This window comes from Netta rufina, assembly GCF_964035555.1.
Source record: "Netta rufina genome assembly, chromosome: 10".
Classification (NCBI taxonomy): Eukaryota; Metazoa; Chordata; class Aves; order Anseriformes; family Anatidae; genus Netta; species Netta rufina.
In genome coordinates this window covers 10,661,030-10,681,913 of record NC_140133.1, presented here as the reverse complement: position 1 = coordinate 10,681,913, position 20,884 = coordinate 10,661,030, and the positions used below count along the sequence as shown (strand labels likewise).

At 43.4% G+C, this 20,884-nt stretch overlaps 3 protein-coding genes across 3 annotated transcripts in view; 2 read left to right on the top strand and 1 right to left on the bottom strand.

Moving 5' to 3' along the window:
* The first annotated feature begins 362 nt into the window (after positions 1-362).
* On the top strand, positions 363-10,857 carry ARF4 (ARF GTPase 4). The gene is made up of 6 exons (XM_084292795.1): positions 363-646; positions 6,695-6,775; positions 7,318-7,427; positions 8,020-8,091; positions 8,597-8,722; positions 9,586-10,857. Exons 1-6 carry the CDS (start codon positions 580-582, stop codon positions 9,670-9,672), a joined length of 543 nt encoding a protein of 180 aa, XP_084148921.1. The 5' UTR covers positions 363-579; the 3' UTR covers positions 9,673-10,857.
* Positions 10,858-15,248: 4,391 nt separating this feature from the next.
* Positions 15,249-19,395, bottom strand: PDE12 (phosphodiesterase 12). The gene is made up of 3 exons (XM_084292802.1): positions 18,141-19,395; positions 17,457-17,535; positions 15,249-16,781 (listed from the first exon to the last, which is right to left on the bottom strand). The coding sequence occupies exons 1-3, from the start codon at positions 19,380-19,382 to the stop codon at positions 16,339-16,341; spliced, it is 1,764 nt and encodes a 587-aa protein (XP_084148928.1). The 5' UTR covers positions 19,383-19,395; the 3' UTR covers positions 15,249-16,338.
* Positions 19,381-20,884, top strand: part of DNAH12 (dynein axonemal heavy chain 12) — a gene marked incomplete at both ends in the record, with an annotated part of 66,096 nt that continues 64,592 nt past the window's right edge. The window contains one exon of the mRNA XM_084292899.1: positions 19,381-19,482. Coding sequence (XP_084149025.1) covers positions 19,381-19,482 — 102 coding nt within the window. The remainder of the gene's footprint in view (positions 19,483-20,884) is intronic.

Sequence of the window (20,884 nt, the reverse complement as noted above, 5' to 3'; positions counted from 1 at the left end):
CTGTTTTACCCCCCAAAACCACCCTCTCATGCTCTCCACACTCCTTTGGCCCTGCTGGCTGCGCCAGCGACGCTGGAGGCGCCCCGTGGGCGAGCCCCAGGGGCCGGGGGGCGAGCTGTGGCCACGCACAATGCCAGGCCTGGGCCTCTACGCGCCCCGCGGACTACATTTCCCAGCATGCCGCGCTCCGCGGGCAGCCGGAAGCAGCGGCGAGGCGGGAGCGAAGCCCTTCGCCTACACCCCCCGGCACGCACCAGCGGCGGCGCTGAGAGGGGAGCGAAGCGCGGAGCGGGCGCGGCGCCTGCTGGGAAACGTAGTCCCCGCCGCCGTTGGGCGTTCGGGCAGGGCGGCGGGCGGGGATGTGGCGAGCGTGACGTGATTTTGTCCGCGTTGGAGCCGGGGCGGTCGTGGCGAGCGTGACGTGGCACAGAGCGAGCGAGGGAGCGACGAGGCTCCGGGCACCGAGCAGCCGCCGCCGCCCGCCCCATATAAATCGGCGCCGCCCGCCCGCCGCCAGCCGTCCCCGGAGCCGGGCCGCGCTCCCCTCCCTCACCCACCACCACCACCACCGCCGCCGCCATGGGCCTCACCATCTCCTCGCTCTTCTCCCGCCTCTTCGGCAAGAAGCAGATGCGCATCCTCATGGGTAAGGGCCCGCCGGGCCTCGCGTCCTGCCCGCCGGCCTCCTCAGCCTCCCCTCACGGCCTCCCTCCCGCTCCCCTCAGGGTCGTTGGGGAGCGAAGGGTGAGGATGGGGGTGGCGGGGGGGCCGCCCTTCCTCCTCCTCATCCTCCTCATCCTCCTCATCCTCCTCCTCATCCTTGTTCTCCTCACCCTTGTTCTCCTCACCCGTCCTCGCCCTCTCCTGCCGCCCCCCTGGCAGTTGTTTGAGCCCCGAGGCTCGCCCCTCAGGGCTGGGGGGGGTCCTAGGGTTCGCCCCTCGCCCCGCCATGGCCGATGTTCCTGCAGCTGAGGGCTCGGCGCCGCTGCTTTGCGAAAGGAGAGGCCCTGGCAGAGCATCTGCGCTCTGGGCTTCCTCCCCGCTCCGCGCACGAGACCGTAAAACCCCGTAGGTTGGCTTTTTTAATGCTTAATGAGTTTTACTGCCTGGCCGTAATTATTTATTTGGGGCTGGGTTATGGTTCGTCGTGCAGCAGCCGAAGCCAGGGGCTGTTGAAGATTCCCACTGTAAGGTTGCAGTTCAAAAGGTCAAAGCGAGCGCACACTGCCTGCCTGCCTTCACCATTTCCTCCTCCGCTCCAACTCTTCCCTTCCTTCCTCCACCCTGCCGAGCTTTATGCACAACCGGATCTTAACCCCCCCTTTTTTTTTTTTCTCACATTCTTTTACCAAAGCAAGTGGAACTTGACTCGTAGTTGTCTGGAGTAGCTCGTCCTAAGAAATTTTATGAATTGCTTACGTCGATGTAGCCAGCAATAGGGCTGGGGCCTGACTATGAAACTTCTTGGCACGCTGGCTCAGCCTTAATGCTGCACTGCAGACACTAAATGCACCTTTTTTAAATGATAATTTTTCATGCTCTGCATACATTTTGTGATGACAAAGTTCTTCGTTACACGCGCAGTAATTTTTATTGTAAATTCTGTGCTTGAAATGAGAGACTCTCATCCATTTCAAAATAACCTGAGTAATTTCTGTCTTTTGAGACAACACAGGACATCTGTTAGTTTCAAGGAAGTGATTTGACTGTCTGCCTAGCAGTCGGACTCTTCATATGACTCTAAATGAGTGATGCGAAATCTTCAAATGAGCTCGACTGTAACATGAGATGGTGTCAATGATGCTTGTAGCTCTTTTGCATTCTGCAAAATAATGAAAACAGGCACGCAACACCAGACAAATCAAAAGAACTTGCCAGGGCTTTAGTTTCTTCATCGGTAATTAGCTCAAATGAGGTTAGATATGGGTTAGGGAGTTGTGCTTTCTGCTAGTTGCTGCATCAGTTTCTTCTGACCATGATTTCAGTGCTTTTACCCTATTCAAATGTAGGGCAGGGTGAGAGCAGGAGAATGCTCCATGCTTGTTAGGTAGTATGAGAGGAAAAAATGTTTCCTATATCATGACGAGGGTGTAGCGTAGGTCCTAAACTGGGTGTTTGGAAGCAGAATATGTACTGTGAACTGCATAATTCACCTGTAAAGTGTCAAAGAAGCTCAATGTAGCATTGTGCATTGTATGTTGCCACTTTGAGGAGAGATGTCTGAACACTGAGACTGAATTAAACTTTTCCTCAGAGGTGGTAACTTTAGATTTATGCTTTGAAAATGAGCTCGTAAGGTTAGGCAGTTAATTTTTTTTTTGCATGTGGCATACTGATGAAGTAACTGAATGGGGTAAGATGTTCATGAAGAAATATTTAGGGGGGAAATATTATAGGAGTGAGTTGGTAGTGAACAGATGACTCATTTATAATTCATACTTCCTTTTCACAGCTTTCTTGTGTTTCTCTGAAATTCAAGTTAAGTAGAATTAATCTAGCTTGTAAAACAGACTTGATGTTACTGAGTTATGCAGAATTTGAGTACATATCATCGGGTGTTTTGAGGGCACCTGGAACTTTCATTGCCAACAGCAAACAGCACGTCATCTTTTATAGTCTCAAGCTACATTTGTAGTGAAAGGTGGCTGGTATGTCATTATGGAGCTTTCTTTTCAGGTGCCTTTGAATAATAAGGTGCATTTCAGAAATACTAACTTGTTTCTGAAGAAAGGAATGTAAAATAATTCCTGGATCTACTTTATAAATGGAAGTGACGTAAGAGAAGAGAAAAGAAATAACAAAAGGGAAGGATCAAATGACTTACCGTTAGACAAGGCAACCAGGGCATTACAGCAGAGAAACTCAGTCCTGATCCTACGTGGACGTGTCTCTAAAACTTCACTCGTACTTCTTATGCTTACAAAGGAACAGTACGTGTTGCGTGCCTTTCAGTGCCATAATTCAGCCTGCTATCTTCTGGTATAGTTGTGTGAATGGTAACCAAGATAATAGCTACTCAGAAGCTTCAAATACAAAGGTAATTGTTACATTCATTTTAAAAAAAGGCCAGATTCTTTGGGGAACATTATCGTGCAGAACACAACTATTTAGCAGGTTTTTTTTATTATTTTCTTTAAGCTACTGTGCACTTGCATGCTGTTGGCTTTCTTCATGCATGTGTTTTCTTGAAGCAGTGTTGAGAATTGCCCCTTTGGGGCCTCCAAAGAGTTACCACTTGAAACTAAGCCTGAAAGAGGACTAGTATGTGAAGGATAAATAAAGACAAGTGTTAAGAGAACTGGTATCGAGCTAAAAGAAGTGAAGGAGTAGCCATCTCTAATGAATTGGGCTACAGTAATTTTGTTTATCTTTAAGCTGTTGTTTGTCACATGGTAGACTTCTTTAATTAGTTAAATCCAGTGGAAGCTCCTCTCACCCCCTCTCCGATCAAAGTAGGAAGCTGGGTATTGTTGGAGGGGGTGTGATGTGGTGTTGGGGTTGCTGTTCCCAGGGACAAGCAAACTGCATGCTGGAGATGTAGAAGCGTGATGGACAGACTATAAATAAAACATCCTGAAGAGAAGTAAAGGACCTAGAACTACCCTTGTTTTAACAGCAGCTGGAAGTGCTGTAGGTGTTTTTTCTCTAGCTAGAGGAAGAGGATGTTTGACTTAAATTGTTTCAAGTGCAAGTTGGAGCTTCCCATTTGTACTTGAATTGTAACCTCTGTGCTTTGTGCTGTAAGTGTTGGCTGTAATACCCTACATCGAGATTCTTACGCTTATACCTTGTCCTCTTGGCAATGGATAGTCACAGTGGGAGCAGAGTGGACATCTAGAGTTGGAAATTTATATTATTTGAGGATTTAAGACTTAAATTGAGGTTACTATCAAGATCAACACCTAAGCTTTATGATACGGAAGTAACTCCTAGATTTACATTTAGTGTTACAGAGTAAACATAAATGTGTTTATTCTTGGTAAACACATGATCTAGCAAGTAGTGTAAACTGCTGGACTCCTAAAAGCTTCCTAGTGGCTCTAAAAATTAAACTAAAAATTAAAAGTGACTTGGTAGCGAGGTGGGGGTTGGCCTGTTCTCCCATGTGCCTGGTGACAGGACGAGGGGGAATGGGCTTAAGTTGAGCCAGGGGAGTTTTAGGTTAGATGTTAGGAAGAACTTCTTCACTGAAAGGGTTGTGAGGCACTGGAACAGGCTGCCCAGGGAAGTGGTGGAGTCACCATCCCTAGAAGTCTTCAAAAGACGTTTAGATGTAGAGCTTAGGGATATGGTTTAGTGGAGGGCTGTTAGCGTTAGGTTGGAGGTTGGACTCGATGACCTTGAGGTCTCTTCCAACCTAGAAATTCTGTGATTCTGTGGTATTCTGACTACTTCTGTTCTAAAAGGGGAAAATCAGCAAACTGGAATAAAAAGTATGAACAGAGGCTATGCTGCTGGTAGCTATTGATAATTTAAACTTCAGGTTTCTAATTTGACTTGAAGTGGCAGTTTCTGCGAGTGGGGTCATGACGATTTGCAGAAACCCTTTCCCTCTGTTAAAAGCTGCTGTCTCAACAGTGGAGTCAGAAGAAGAAAACATCTGTCCATAACTCAGCTTGCCTCTGTGCAAAGTCCAACGGCTTAATGAAAATTGTGGATAAGAGTGGGCTTAAGCAAAGGCTCTGGGCTTTGTGCTCGCAGAGCTAACGTGGCCTGCCAATGCCATCAAGGCAGCAGGAGGTTCTGGAGGAAGAGCAGGGTGGGTAGCTGGGACAATTGTTTCTGGAGGTCAGACAACTTAAAATTCTTGACTAATTTCTGTTTTCTTTGTTGTTGTTGACTGGGGAGAGTTCGTGAGCATGTGTATCTTTAATTTGGTGGTTCACTTCAAGTTCACTTATTGGAAAACTTTTATATACAATGCATGTACACAATATGCTTTCTTGTAAATATCCAGGCATCCTAGAAACATTTGCTTGAGGATGACCTATGTAATAATATTGGGTTTCAAGCATTGTGCTATTAAAGGATTGTTTTTCAGTTTAGATGGAGTGTACAAGGGTTTCAGAGTTTGCTTAAAGGGTTTTTTAAGGCTACCTGGCACTTCAGTGATACGGGGAAAATGCTAATGCTTACAAGTTTCATGACTTGTTCCTGTGAAACTGCACTCTGTTTTTTGTTCTTGTGCGTTTGGTTCTAGACCAATGCTTAGACAGTAACTTTAAGTAAGACTCTAAGGTTTTTAAGTTTTAATTTGAGCATTTGGGGAATCTATTCCTTCTCAAAGAGCTTTTTCTTGATGGTAGTTTTTTCCCCCTTTTACTCCATTATATTAATACTTAGAACAATGCTTTTTTACACAATAACAATACTAAAGAAACTGCATTCACATGTATGATCTTGTTTGTGGTATTGAAATATAGAACGCTTAGGTTTTATAAATAGTTTCCTGTAACAGCCGTTTCTGTCTTGAGAAGGAGGCAGCTTTTTAAGAGCTGGGTTTCGTTCTGAATAAGTAGGGTATTTTCAATCCCATGTTATTGCAATGCCAAGGAAATGGTTGTATTATTAGTAGTCAAGTCATTGAGCACTCAAAGCTTATGTATGGCAGTCACCAAGTAGGAAATTAGTGGAGAACACTTAGCAGTGTTATCAACAAAGGATGACAGTAGGTTTCTGCTCTAAGTATTATTCAATTCTTCTATGTAGGTTTTATTTTTGCTTGGGCAAAAATTTTAAATTGCACAAATAGACATCTTATTCAAGCTATTGCTTGCTGAGTGCTTAGAACCTACTTTTTATTTAGGTGTTTGTGCTCAGCATTGGATTATAACATAAATAACTGTATTTTGAGTTGCTCTTGCAAGCTCTGAAATGTCTAACACTAAGCAGTTGCACAAACAACTTTAGGAAACTACAGTGTGTGCCTACAATGTCAGTGATGCTTCTCAGAAAAACAGCTTCAAGGCTCCAGTTTCCTTTTTTTTAAGGATCACATTTTTACCCTAGAACTTGCCTTTTAAAACTGCAAGCTTAATTTTAGTTGTAACAGCAAAAGAGCAAATTCCAGTGCAGGAGGCCTTCTATAAGGATCAAAAGTGGAGAGAGTCTCCTGAAGAAAGCATCCTTGGGGGTCTCAATGAGTAGAAGTGATGTCATGGAAAGAGTTACAGCCCTTATGGTCTATGTGGAGGGAGGGCAGGTTATACCTAACATGCTTGTGGTTTTGGTACTGCAAGAGGCATATTTTGGTGAAGGAACAAGGGGCTTCAATGAGAGAGAGTAGTAGTTGTGTGATCAGTTAGAAGTGACATTCTGCTTGTAGAATGTTTCCAGGCACTTAAGACCATCTTGACTTACAGAGAAGAAACTTTCAAAGAGAATGAGAAAACGTAAGTAGCACAAACATGAACGAAGATGACTAGAAGCTTCTGCGTCTGTAGGTTGTGGTTGAAAATGTGTTATTGAGCTTGTTTTCTTTGCTGCCTGTGCTCTGTCTCGGTGCTGGGTAGAGAAGGTGGGGCAAAGCATACAGTACTATATCAACAGTGACTTAGAGTATTTAAACAGTTGTATCCTCTTGGGGCGGAAAAAAAAAAAAAAGCTAATACTCTGCATTTAAAATGGCCAACCTTTGAAATGGAGAGGTTGTAGTTCTTATTGTGAACTAAGCCAAATTTTCTGTTTCTTGTAGTTGGTTTGGATGCTGCTGGTAAGACAACCATCCTTTATAAGCTGAAGCTAGGAGAAATTGTCACCACAATCCCCACTATTGGTAAGATAACCAATTCTGATGTCTTTAACCAATTCTTGTCTTCATTCTCATTACTCTGTATTTCTGCTCTGGAAGTGGGCTTCTGAGGGTAGGAATTTGCTGACCTTGCTGTTAATGTAGGAATTAAGACACATGTGAGCTTCTCAGAATAATTTGTAAGATCTGGTAATGCCATGGCAGAGTAACCGTCCAACTGTATCCCACCAAACATGCATCCAGACTGGAATCCTGCTCTTGACAGTGGCCAGCAGCAAGTGCTCAGGAGTATGGGAATCAATGAGGTATCAGTACTTAGCCCAAACACCGTGAGCCTCCAGCAGGTTGTGGCTGAAAGACTCTCAACTAAAGGTGGTGTACTTGGGTGTAAATGATTTTATTTTTTCTTTCAGTCACTTTTCTTTTTGATTTCCCAAAAAATAAAATGGCTCATCAGAATTTAATTGCTGGAAGTAACACTTGAAGTTGCTGTCTTTAACATGATTAGAATTACCATTTTAACAATAGCATTAACTGTTTCTAACTACTTGACTCTTTTATTTCAGGTTTTAATGTGGAAACAGTAGAATACAAAAACATCTGTTTCACGGTCTGGGATGTTGGTGGTCAAGATAAAATTAGACCTCTTTGGAGGCATTATTTCCAAAATACACAGGTAAGAGTTTTAAGACAACAGTAGTTAATTACTTGTTTTGTAAAGACTCATTGTTTTGTACCCTATATACTCTGTGTTCTGTAGCATAAATATGGGAAGTTGTCTTCTGTTCCTTCCTGTCAGAAGGGTTTCTCACTATCTTCCTAAAGTTGTGAGGATACCCAGATTTTATTCTAGTGGAAGCTGGGTTGTTACCCTGAAGGCTTCAGGTCTTAAGTCATGAACATAGCCTGGCAAGGATGAAGCCCTTTAGAATCTGTCAGTATTCAGTAATATGTTAGCTTATGAAACCTTACTTTTTTTTTTTTTTTTTGTCTTGTTTGTTTTTCAAATTAACAGTTCCCAATCTAGCATATAAACTGACATTTCTGTTTTTTTTTTTTTTTTTTTTTAAATTTATTTAAAAGATGTAGTTTAATTGTGCAGTTGCTACTAATTATGTAGCTGTTCAGACAGGTATCTTGCATTCCTTGAACAGTTTTTTTTTTTTTTTTTGTTAAATTTGCTTCCATAAGAGTTCTTCAATTTTTAAAATGATATTGCATGTTTGCATTTTACAGTGGTTTTTCAAAACTGCTTAACTTTCTTGCAGGGCCTCATTTTTGTGGTGGATAGCAATGACAGAGAGAGAATCCAGGAGGCAGCGGAAGAGCTGCAGAAAATGGTAAATGTTGATACCTTCTATTTTTTTATGTATCAGATTCCTGAACAGATTATTTTTATTATTTTTTTTTTTTTTCAAGTTGAGGGAGTTTGTAGAGTGCATAATGTATGTACCGGTTAGTGCTAGTTTAAGTAGTGCATTGAGCTGTAGTTACAACTCCGTAGAGTGCTTTAGCTCAAGAACTACTGATGTGTCAAAACCTTTCTTTCATTTGCTAGAACATTAAGAGAAATGCAGCAGATGGAAGAACAATTTTAGTAAAAACAGATTGCCATGAAGCTCTCAGCACCAATGTCCTAATAAATTTAAATGCCTAATGAAAGAATACTTCCTTACATGTGGAATTTATGTTGGTACCAGATAAATTTCGCTATGGCCTTGCTAGCGACTTCAGGAGCAAGAATTAAAAAAACTTATGCTTTAAACAGTATTTAGATTTCTTTAGTGCTCGTTGACATACTTAACAGAGATAATTCAATAACATGGCCATTTTTTTTCCTATTAGCTTCAAGAGGATGAGCTGCGAGATGCAGTGCTGCTTCTGTTTGCAAACAAACAAGATCTGCCAAATGCCATGGCAATCAGTGAAATGACAGATAAACTAGGTCTTCAGTCCCTGCGTAGCAGAACTGTAAGTGCTGAACTTGCCTGGTTGCTAATTCTGGCTTCCCTTATTGTATATCATAAAAATAATTTCTTTAAAGGAAAGGGAAGTTTCTACCTCTTTTTGTAGAAAGATGTGTTGTCTGTGGACAGTGCTTAAGGTTTTCCTTCAAAATACGTGATTTAGAAGTATAATCCAATTTGTACAGCTGTTGCAGGTGTTTCATCTCTTAGCTCTTTCTGGAAAAATAGAAATACTCCAGGCTGTTACTGAACTCTAGCTGTCAATGTTTGACAAAGAGTGTGGTGGGCTTGCCTGTTGTCTCAGTACTAGCTGTTCTAGGGGAGAAAATGCATTCTGCGTTCTTACCTCTCCAGAGATGGGAGGAAATTAAGTAGCTGCTGAGTCATTAGATTCCATCTGCACAAGCCTTAGAGATGTATGGTTGCTTCACATAAACCGTCTATCTTTAGGTAATACTCAGTCTCTTTGTTGACACACCAAGATGATAATTTAAGATGTCTTAGAGGTCCATTAAATTAGATAATTCCACACCCATTTCTTGGAGAGCTGTCTTGGAAAACGAAGAAGCTATCTTCCTGCATAGAAAACAAATGCAAATTCTGAATTCTTTTCTTCTTGATGAACTAAATAGTGTTCTGGTTTTTGTTAGGCCAATGCAGAGCTTTTGGATGTCTAAACCCTACCTATCATGTATATATTTTTCAAAACTTTAGAAAATACCCTCTGCTCAGTATTGATTCTGTGGTACAAAACTATGTTTAAAGAACGTTTGAGCGTTGATCTGAGTGTCACCCACAGTGATAATTTAAATACTAGCAAAATTCAAACTAAGTTTACTTTTTTTTGTCTGTGTTCTGTGTTAACAGTGGTACGTCCAAGCTACCTGTGCTACGCAAGGAACTGGTCTGTATGAGGGACTTGACTGGCTGTCAAATGAACTCTCAAAACGCTAACTCAAACTGGATGACTCTTTCACCAGGGACATGTTTGATATAAGTGGTCTAGGCTTGTTACAACAAAATTAGTTTGCATCTTGGTTATTACAGTATCTGGAACTGATATTTGGGCAGGATATTAAAGCGTTTCAACTTATTTTGTTGCCAATTATTGTTTACCGAGCTACATGTTGCAAAGGTAGCAATATGCTTGGGTAAAAATCTCCTTAACTTGGACAAAGTGTATCTTCTGATTTTATTCCCCTTGTTAGTCTAAATGCCTGAATATAGTTATTGTGACATCTTTGAGATCTGTTTTGAATACTTTTTGAGCCCTGATAAATTAATGTTTTAATTTTTTTCTCCCTGCTACTTTTAGTTTACTGATGCCCTGTTTCATTCCTCAGACAGTCTGCTGATTTAAAAATGTAGCATTCTGTATGTATTTATTTCTATCCCTTGCCAAGAAGAATTCCTAATATTGCTTGTTCCCGCCAAGAAAATGCTCTAAAACACTATTCAAATCTACTGCACTGAGGAACATTTTTATTAATCTTTGGGTTCTATTAGCCCAACTTGCCTTTGTGTGAATTGGATTCGATGGGTAGAATAGTTCTGTGCTGGTTGCGAAGAGCTCATGTTGAGGTTGTTTTTAATATTCAGCAGATTGTCTTCCTTTATATTGTATCTTTTTTTATGTTGCATGTTGCTTTTTGGTATCAGCCTGACTATTTTCGCCCAGTGTATAATAGTTCTGCTGAAGTTTTACTGTTTGTTGGTGAACATATCTTCATAAAGAAATTTTGGAAAATTCATCAAACTCAATGGATTAGTTTATTCATAACCCACTTGGAATTATTCCTAATAAAATGATAAAATGTATAGTTCCGTGTATGCTCTTCTTGATTCCTGAAATAGTTGAATTGCAAGTTGTCACTTAATCATTTTCCATAAACTGAGTTTTCCTGCAGCTTGAATGTGAACATAAATCTCATTTTCACTTGTTTTGAGCTATATAGATGGGGACACAAAGTGGGCAACGAAGTTGTATACAGTGCAGTAGAGTAGTTGTCATAAAGACATATGATTCTGTAAGTGTCTTTTGAAGTTGTAAATCTAAAATTCTTTTTAAGATGTCCAGATATGAAAATACTAACAGTTACAAAAATGGTAATAAAACAAGTACGAACTGCCTGAAAAGCATGCATGTCTGTTTCGTAGTTGTTTCTACGTTTAAAAACAACCTGGGGGCTAGCAGGAGAATCACAAATTCTGTTGGTGGCTAGCTAGAAAGTTAACTCAAACATTTATACAGGGCTTTAACCAATACTACGCTTATGGTGATGGTCACCCCCAAAAATAAGGTCTATGTAACCGCTACTGTGTGCTTTCATACTTATGCCTCCCTCTTCCCTACCATGGTTCCAAAATATTTAAATTAACATGTTGTTGTTTGTTTTTTTTGTTTATTTGTTTTTGTTTTTAGAACGTTTTTCTCTTGTTCTGTCTGCTGTACAGATACAAACGTGGCTCAATCTTGCATATTAATTATATGTCTTTAGGAACCCAGAGCATGATCTCACTGCAGATTTAGCTCACGCTTTTCTCTTATTTTTAGTGCAGGTCTTGCTATCTTGCTACAAGAATTCCCAGTGACAAGGTCTGATAAGCTCAAGCAAGCTTAGATTAAGAGCAACTCCCAAGGCAGGTTCTGCTGTAGCTGAGACTGAAGTTTCTAGGAAGTAGTGGTACTGCAAACACACATAACTGGAGGAAATTCCAGAGCCCTTGAAACGAGTCATTGACTCTCCTCAGCATGTAACAGTAACCCAGGAGATAGTTAAGGTGAGTAAGGTTTTGCTTGCACCTTTAATGGATTGCTGATTACATATTAACCTGAGTGGATACATCTGCTCTTTGGATCAGCAGCTGTTAATATGCATATTTCTTGTAAGGCAGTTGCTTGAAATAAACCTTGAAAGGAACACCTTGCTCAAAAGAGCTGGTTGGTCTGTAATGTGGGATGTATTGCTAGTCCCGGGGGGGTAAAATGAAATAATTACTGTGACACATTAAATGCCCTCTCCTCTTCCAAGGTAGACATTAGACTAAAAACACAAGCAGGTACATGGAAAACAGAAGACTTATCTTGAAGGAAAGATTATTTTCAGTAAAGATAGATGACTTCATTGTTTTAATTCTTTAAGATGCTTTTGAGTAATTAAATATGGTAGCAACTACACTTCTGAGTTACAGCATGTGAGTAGCAGTTAATATGGCAAAGGGTCACCGTGTTTGGCTTAGCATACCAGTAGGTTGTAATTCTGCTACAATATGAGTGATTTACAAGATCAGTCAAAGCAGTAAAGATCTTCAGCCTCAGTTAAAAGTGCAGTGAGGTCTGCATGAGGGGTGAGTGAAGACTACAGCTTATACTGGAAGGCAGGAGCCGATGAGAAAAGAAATGTCTGCCTCCTGAGATAACAGCTAGTCAGAGCATGTGCTGGAGCAGTGCTCTCCTGAGTTTATTGCATCCTGTATCAGAGAAGGGAAAATAGATGAGAAGGCAAAATGAGATGTTCCTTTTTTCCTTTAACTGGCTAGAAAGATATAGTAATGGACTTACTTGAAAAATGCTGAAAGAATACTGCCTGATTTTTTATTTTTACTTCTTATGTGGAAGATATGGAGAATTCCACTTGCTGGAATCACAGATGACTTCAGGGTTATGAAATAAAATGGCAACAAGCTTAATGGGGCTCCTATTAAAGTGGGATCTAGAGCTGCTTTAGGGAAGAATTCATTGCTAGGCAAGATATGCCTAGCTGTATAGGGGGAACTAAGTTGAGAGCTAAAATCACCTTATGTAGTTGTGTAGGGTAGGAAGTACGATGTATGGCTTCATAAGATGTAAAAACAGGCTGGGAGCATGGGAGGTGTGGGTTACTGGTGTATCTAAGGCTTGTTTCTCCCACCACCCCACTCATCCCTTACCTCCCAGGAAGAAAATCAGAAGTCTTTTGTTTTTCCTTACCTAAACCCCAGTGCTGTGTTCTCACTCCAGAAATGCCTGCCTAATGCCTGACACATCGCTGCTATTGGCAGTCAGCCCAGGCTGGGCTGCTGCATTTTACTAATTAAACCAGGGATACTTGTGCTGGAGAGCAGCCAGCGCTAACTTGCGGGGCTGTATTTCTTCTCAAAGATATTAAGGGATTAAATGCCATGTGCAAGGACCGTCTACTTTACTGGGTCTGTTCTAGTGCTGTGCTTTCCCTTATCAGTTGCTTCCTCCAGATGCCAGCTGTTCTGTGCTCTTCCTCTCCCTAGTCTGCAAGGAGGCAAAAGAAGCAACCCAAATTACTGATATGGGGATTAAGAGGGACGTACTGCTTCTTGGAAGAGAGACACAATACCAGGCAAGTCTGTTCTCTGTGCAGCTCCATCTTGTGGTACTATGGAGAAATTAATTTTTTTTCAATGTTCTGGAAAATAAGAGTACACAGTTGTAATGGGTAGGTATTAAAAAGGAGGAAAAGCATAGTGTTGTGGTTTAACCTGGCTGGCTGCTAAACACCACACAGCTGTTTGCTCACCCTCCCCCCTCCCTCTCTGGGATGGGGGAGAGAAACGGGAAAATGAAGCCTCTGAGTTGAGATAAAGACAGTTTATTAAGACAGGAAAATAATAATAACAATAATGATGATAATAGTACTATTAATGTGTATGAAAGAAGTGATGCACAATGCAATTGCTCACCACCTGCTGACCGATGCCCAGTCCAACCCCAAGCAGCCTGGCCCCCCCCCCAGCTAGCCACCCATCTATTGTTCAGCATGACCCCAGATGGTATGCGATACCCCTTTGGCCAGTTTGGGTCAGCTGTCCGGGGTCTGTCCCCTCCCAGCTCTTGCTGCACCCCCAGCCTACGCGCTGGCAGGACAGAGCAAGAAGCTGAAATGTCCTTGGCTTGGTGTAAGCACTGTTCTGCGACAATTAAAAACATCAGCGTGTTATCATCACTCTTCTCATCCTAAGCCAAAACACAGCACCCTACCAGCTACTAGGAGGAAAATTAACTCTGTCCTAACTGAAACCAGGACACATACTTGTTCTCAATTTCTAAGGGGAGCTTAGCCTATGTAAGCAACACAACTTCACTTCCACACTTGTAATTGCAATGAGTATCTTATCATTCTAAGTGGCTGAAGGGTTTCTCTTTAACATGCCATATGCTTGCAAACATTAAGTCTTCAGGTGTAAGCTTTCCCTCACTAAATCAGTGAATATTCTTTGCCTAGGTATAAGGTTTATGGTCTCCATTCTGTGCACAAAATTTTCTCTTTATTTCTGTATCTTGAATTTCAATTATAAGCTCTGGATGTTTTTTACTATCAGCTCTATAGTGTACAAGAGGACAGATACCACCACCAAATCATACACAAGGCTGAATTTCACTTCCCTTTTTAAGGGAATTTTCACTTCCCTTTTTAGCAGAGACCAGTAACTGACCAAGGACCAATCCAAAGTATTTGGGGTCCAATTTTACAGGTTGGGTACTGTCCTTCACTCTGCATTGCAATGATCTAACATAATTTGTTGCCACATTTTGCGTTCTGCTTCCACTTTAATCATCCAAAGGCCCTTGGCTACCATTTAGCTTGGTTAAAATGCTAATTAGCCAAAATTGACATCTGAAAATTTTACATGTAAGCTTACCAAAGCTCATTACTGTAAATGAGAGCACTTCCAATGATGTTGAAATGATGCTGAAGCAGGTACTGCCTGGATGACTTCTTCCCAGTTCCAAGCCTGTATCTTGTTTTTAGGGTACAAGATGTTCATGGTGAACCAGCTCAGGAAAATGACCCACTGAAATCTTAATACAATTAAGAGAAGACCCTGTATTTTAGCTGGATCATTTCCATATTTTAGTCTGGTATGCATAAGCAGAAACAAATAGCCAGAACTCAGAAGCGGTGGAGTAAAATCAGGTAAAAGAGGTTGGGATGAGAGGAAAAAGAGAAAATCACTACTTATGTTTCTTGAAGAATTAACAAAAAACCTCCATATATTACTGGAACAGTCCTTTTGTCAGTTGCTGTTTACCTTTATGGAAAAAGCTACCTTTCCCTGCAACTGAAGCCAGTTACAAGCACCCTTTGTGACTACAGGGGCACAAGTTTTGGCTCCTGTTTATTTGAAGTTAATCCTTAATCAATTTTCACCTCTCTGAGCATGACTAAGTTATCTCCTGGCTTTTCCCAGAGACTTTAAAAACTGGGTATCAATTTCAACATTAGCAAGGAAGACAGAGTTTGAAAATATTTTAAGTAACTAAAGCAAGTACAGAATGAAGCACAGCATTGGATTTTAGCTTTATTTCTTGGAAAGTTACCAAACCCACAGAGTTCTGCATTACCTTTTTTATTCTCCTTAGTATTTTTCTTCTGTTTAAGCACAGATTCTGTTAAATCTTTTAACATACTTGCTGCTGTAAGGCTGCAGATACATTACAGTTCTGTTTGTTTCTTTTGCCTTAGAATATATTTAGAGAACTTTTTTTTCCCAGTAGCACTTTAGGACTTCTTTTGCCATGGAAGATACCAGTAAATAGAAAGAAGTCAAATGAGAACTGTGATAGACAAACAACTTAAAAGGGAACTTTATTAGTCAAGATCTAGTGAAAGCATTAAGTGGTATTTTGTTTCATATAATTATGCAAGGGAATAGTTAGTGATTCATACCCCTCCAACACATTCAGTGATGATACGGATAAAATATATTTCCCAACATCCAAATTTTTTTCAAAACAATAGGAAACAGTTCTAGACAGGAAAAAAAATACAGAAGATATTCAGATATTCGAAGTATTTTTAATAGAACCTTACAAAGGTTTTCAAGTCACTTTTTTTTTTTTAATTTTGGCATAGATAACACACCACCTTAGTTATTCTGCCCCTCCCCTTCCTTGAAACAGATTGTTGAACTGAAAAAGTTCCCTCCCACCCCAAGTCAGCTGCCTTAAATATTACTTATATTACTAATGACAACAGAAGCAGCCTATATATGGAATCCAGTTTTAACAGGTGCTGAAGTTACCCTCATTACCCATACTAGGTGGGCAAAGTGCTTCCCAATCAATTATGATCTTCAATTTAACACAGTTGTTGACAGAACAAGTCTATTCACTGAACATTAAAGACCTTCTTTTCAGAAAGTAGCCAGTACACCCATCATGCTGCTTGCTAAAAAACTAGGCACAAGACAAGTTCTGAATTTATTTTAAAAGTTTTGTCTTTGACAGTAATCACAGTAAAATTGAACTAACTGAAGTAATTTTTTTTCAGGTTCTGCATTTGGTTCTGAATTAAACAGGGTTCAGTTTGCATACTTATATGAATATAGCTTTTTTTAACAAAGTTTTTAATCTTTAAAAACCTATAAAAAGGTATATGATAATCCAATTTTCAAAACTCCCCATCTTAAATATTTTCTTATTAGCATATAAAAAAAAGGGAAATGTTATCACGCAAATATTCTGAACAGTGAGATTAAACCATTAAACACAAAGTTTTCAGTAGTTCTAACTTTCCTTTTAGTAGCATGCAAGCCAGGGCACCTCAGTTTCCCAACAGTAAATGAATGATTGAAAACCCCAAAAAGCACCGTAGAAGAACTGATCTATTTCCACTTTAAGTCACATATTAGTGCTATATGATCAGAAGGATGTGAAACACTTGGCAAAGCCTGATGGGTTGTTACTTCTTCATGACTTGGCAATGGAATGACCTGTTCAACCTCTAGAGCAGTTTTGTCAATGAAAATGTAGTCCAGACATCCATGAAACCCACCAACATAGTTTGTGTAAGCAGGTTCTCCACAAGCGCTTTGCAGTTTGAAAGGATGGGTTAGAGGCATATTGCACCTTTCTTCTTCTCCATTAGAGACCCAGTCTTCATGATCCTCAGCAATGCCACCGCTGCTGATGAAACTGTAAGTTCCAGACGATGGCGTGCTGTTAAAGTCTCCACAGAATATGACTGGTATACTGGGATGCAAGTCACATGCTACATGCTTGAGGTGAGATAAGGCTACAGCGATTTGGATGAGACGGATGTTCCCACCTGAAAATATAAAAATGTATTGCTTAAATTAGTTCATAGTAGCACTGGAAGAGTTATCAAAAGTTGCTAATTTAGGCATGTCATGTATGGCTCTAAAACAGCAATCTTGCTTTAAATTCCCTGTGCGCTTTTAGAATATTTTTGTACATAAAGATGCCTTTATTCACAACTACAGAATTTTGCAGAAATGTTTAACTTCAAATTCACAAACCTAAGTACTACAAACCTTAGACATCCATATCACAGGAGCTTTACAACTCTTGGGAACCATCCTAATACTGTTCCTAAAAGGAACAGAACTAAGATAAAAATTAATTTAAAGGAGAGTCTCTTCTGAAAGCTTCTCTAGCCAAAGCTGGTTCCCCTTCAGGTACAAAAGGGCCAGGGAGCCATGAGCACACACAGGGCTGTATTTATAGTCTGTGATTCAGACAAATAGTGTGTAACACAACTGACTTTCAGCTGTACTCTGACTTCCTGGCAAACTAGAACAATCTCACTGTATGGAAGATAGTAAGTCTAATAGCCTGGCTTGGTTTTACCTATACAAGGAACTGAGCAGGAAATCCTCAGTTCCATGAGAAAAGGTAATAGCTGCAAAAGGTTAGGGATAAATCAGTTCTCCCCAGGAAGGAGAATCCAGTCATCCCATATACAGGAATACAGGAAAGTTACCTTTTGGATGCCAGTACAAATGGGTGTTAGCTACACAAATCTTCTTGGAAGGGTCAGTTGCAGACTGAAGAACAGAAACCTTTAAGAAAAAGAAGTCTCTGATAAATTTCAAATAAAGGTACTACACATTTTTTTTTTTAAGTGCATTATTTAGCTTATGCCTTGATGCCATTCCAAACAACAGAATCTGAGACTTTATAAACCAATGAATGGTACGTCTCCTAAATTGAATCTATTTATCCTCTGTGTAAAGTATAGGTATCAGCCACTTATATTGCCAGTAGTACCACTACAGAATTCCACTGACATCAGATATTTGACAAATGTTGTGGTGAACAACTGGGCAGCAAATGCCACAAACCAGCAATCAACACCAAGCCCAGATTGATTCTCAAACAGCTGATTTCATCTTCAAGCAAAGTAAGCTTGCATTTTTTCCTAATTTGATGTTGTTTCATATATCAAGTCCAATTGTCAGCATTTCCTTCATGTTAAGTTGAACATTTCCCCTACTCATTATTGTTACCCTAACTGGTGGAGAACATCCCCCTGTTCTGTCATCACTTCAGATTCCTAGTGCTTTGCCTCCCTTCCTCGTGCAGCTGGGCACTGAAACACACCTTGCTCAGCTGCCAGGGAACGGTGGGAAGGGGAAGGAGGGAACAGACACATAAAAGTTGGTACCTGCAGCACAGATGATCTCTGCAGCACCTTCTCCCGCACCGCAGGGTACTCGCCCAGCTTATCGCACAGCTCCTTGTGCAGCGGGTCTGAGAGCAGGGCTTCACTGAACACGATGTCATGCTGGCTCAGCAGGCTGAACTTGTCCCTGCGGTAGAAAGTGGCCAGGCCCTCGTGCTGTTTCTCCTTGATCTTGAAGAGCCCTTCGAGTCCGAACGCATCCAGAGCCGGAGCCAGGCTGTCCACGAAGACAGACTTGTCCACTTCTTGCAGGCAGATGAGGTCAGCGCTGTAGCCCGCCAGCTCCTTCTTCAGGAGGTTCTGCCGGTAGTCGATCTCCAGCGCGTACGGGGCGCAGTACGGGTACAGCACAGTGCGGGAAAACTCCGTTTGGGCATAAGTGTCAGCCAGGATGTTGTAGGAGACAGCACGGACAGAGCCGTGGCCGCACACCTTCCTGGTGTACAGGTGCCGCGAGTCGAAGGTGCAGGCGCCAGGACCGGCCTCCACGGGCCCGCTGCTCTCCACCTCGCAGGGCTGCCCGTAGCGCTGCTCCCCATCTCCGGGCGTGCAGCGCAGCTTCAGCCGCAGCCCCACGAGCGCGTTGCAGGGCGTGAAGACCCGCTCGGTGCCCTCTGCCTCCTCCACCCAAGCCGCGTCCCCTCCACCGCCTTCCCCATCCGCGGGCCGCCGCTGGCGGTACCAGCGGAAAACGCAGTGCCTGGGGGCGGCGAACTCGGCGCTCACCTTGGGGCACACGGGGAAGCCGGCCAGCAGCGAGCGGGGCAGCCGCAGCTCGGTGACGGCGGGCGGGTTGCGCTCCACGCGGTACCGCGCCTCGCCCACCTGCAGCACGGCGCCGTCCTGCCACGCCGCCGCGTTCGGCACCTCCTCGGCCACCGCCAGCCCGTCGCGGGAGAACAACCGCACGGCCGGCACCGCCGCCGCCGCCTCCTCTCCCTCCCCCGGCTCGGCCCGCGCCTTCTTGCTCTTCTTGGCCGCCTTAGCGCGGCCCTTGGCGGCGGTGGCGGCGAGGCGGGCCAGCGCCCGGCCCAGCGGCTCCTCCTGGTCGCGCTGCATGTGCCTGGAGCTGCCGTCGGGCAGCACGAGCCGCACGCTCAGCTTGGGCTCTGCCGGCACGCAGCGCACCACGGCCCGCTCCATGCCCGCGGGGACGGGGACAGGGCCCGGGGCCGGGCCGCCCGCGCGGAGCCGGCCGAGAGCGGCGCGCAGCCGCTGCCACATGGAGACGGCGCCGCCCGCCCGCTTCCGGCCGGAAGTGACGGCACACGCACGGTCTCGTAGCGGAGGGGCGGGGCGTCCGACCGTCGCGGTTCGTGCCCAGGTAGGGGGCGGGGCCTGGTGGAGGTAGGCGGGGCCGCGCTGAGGCGGGCGGTGACGTCACGGCCCCTCAGGCACCTCCCTTCGCCCTCAGGGGGCTGCGGGGAGGGGTCCCGCCCGGCTCCCTCCTGTCCCCTGCCCCTGTGCCAGGGGGTTGGGGCTCGTTTGCTGCTCAGAAACGGTTATTGAAGCTGGAATGAAATTCCAGTCCTTGTGAGAAATAATCCTTAGCCAATGACATGGGCTCAGGCGAGGATCTCAGTCAAGATTGCAATGGCGGGCGTCCCACAAGCAGGAGCGCGCCTACTAGTTCCATAACACGATGTATATACGTATATATGTATATATATTTTTTTTATTATATATACATATATGTATATATATGTATATATATAATATAATATGTATAATATTATATATATGTATATATGTATGTATATACATATATATATATGTATATATATGTATATATATGTATATGTATAATATATGTATATACATATGTATATATATATTTACTATATATACATATATGTATATATATATATTTTTACGACCGGGACCCTCCCCTGCTTTCCCGTTGACCGGGTAACCCAGGCTCACAATCTATCCGGTGCCTCACAGACAACACTTGGCTTTCAGTTGTCAGCCTGTTACAACTCAAATTTATTTTGACTTTTTTTACCCTTTTGAGGCGGTAACGTTTCTCACAGCGTGATTTCCGCCTGATTGCCCTAAGGATCGTGGTTGTGTGCATTTTACAAGCTCGCCTGTTAAGCTTCCTTATCTCCGCAAGCACATCTCAATACCACATTCCTCCCCTCTACACAGCGTTAACTGTGCAAAAACAACATTTTGATTCCCACAGTCGTTACAAAGCCGCTCAGCAATTTCTCGAGCTGCTGCCCCCGCAGCCTCAGCCCCCACACCACACGCAGCCCCGCCGGGCTGTGGAGGCGCCGAGCCGAGATGGCGCCGGTGAGGGGAGGTGGCGGCCGGGCGGCCCCGCGGGGCGGTGACCAACGGTGGCGGCCCCGGGCCCCGCCTCGCCCCGCCCGGCAACCGCGGCGCTGTCCCGACCGGCCAACGTTGTGCCCGGCAGCCCCGGGGAGGTGAGGGCGGCGGGGACCGGGCTGGGTTGGGTTGGGGCTGCTGTTCCCAACAGGGCTGTGTCCGGTCCTGTTGGGCCGGGGGAGATGCCAGGAGGAGCCCCTCGGCTCTCCTCAGCCCAGATGTGTTTCTTTTGCCGGACCCTGTCCCCGTCCCCGTTTTAATTCGCTTTTAGGATGTAGAACTAACGGAGGAGGCGGCTCTGGGTTTGTGTTCCCCGGCGGGAACCTGAGGAAAGGCACTCGCGAGTTTGGGCATCGTGTTTCCAGGGGAACCCTGCCGTGAGGCTGTGGGTG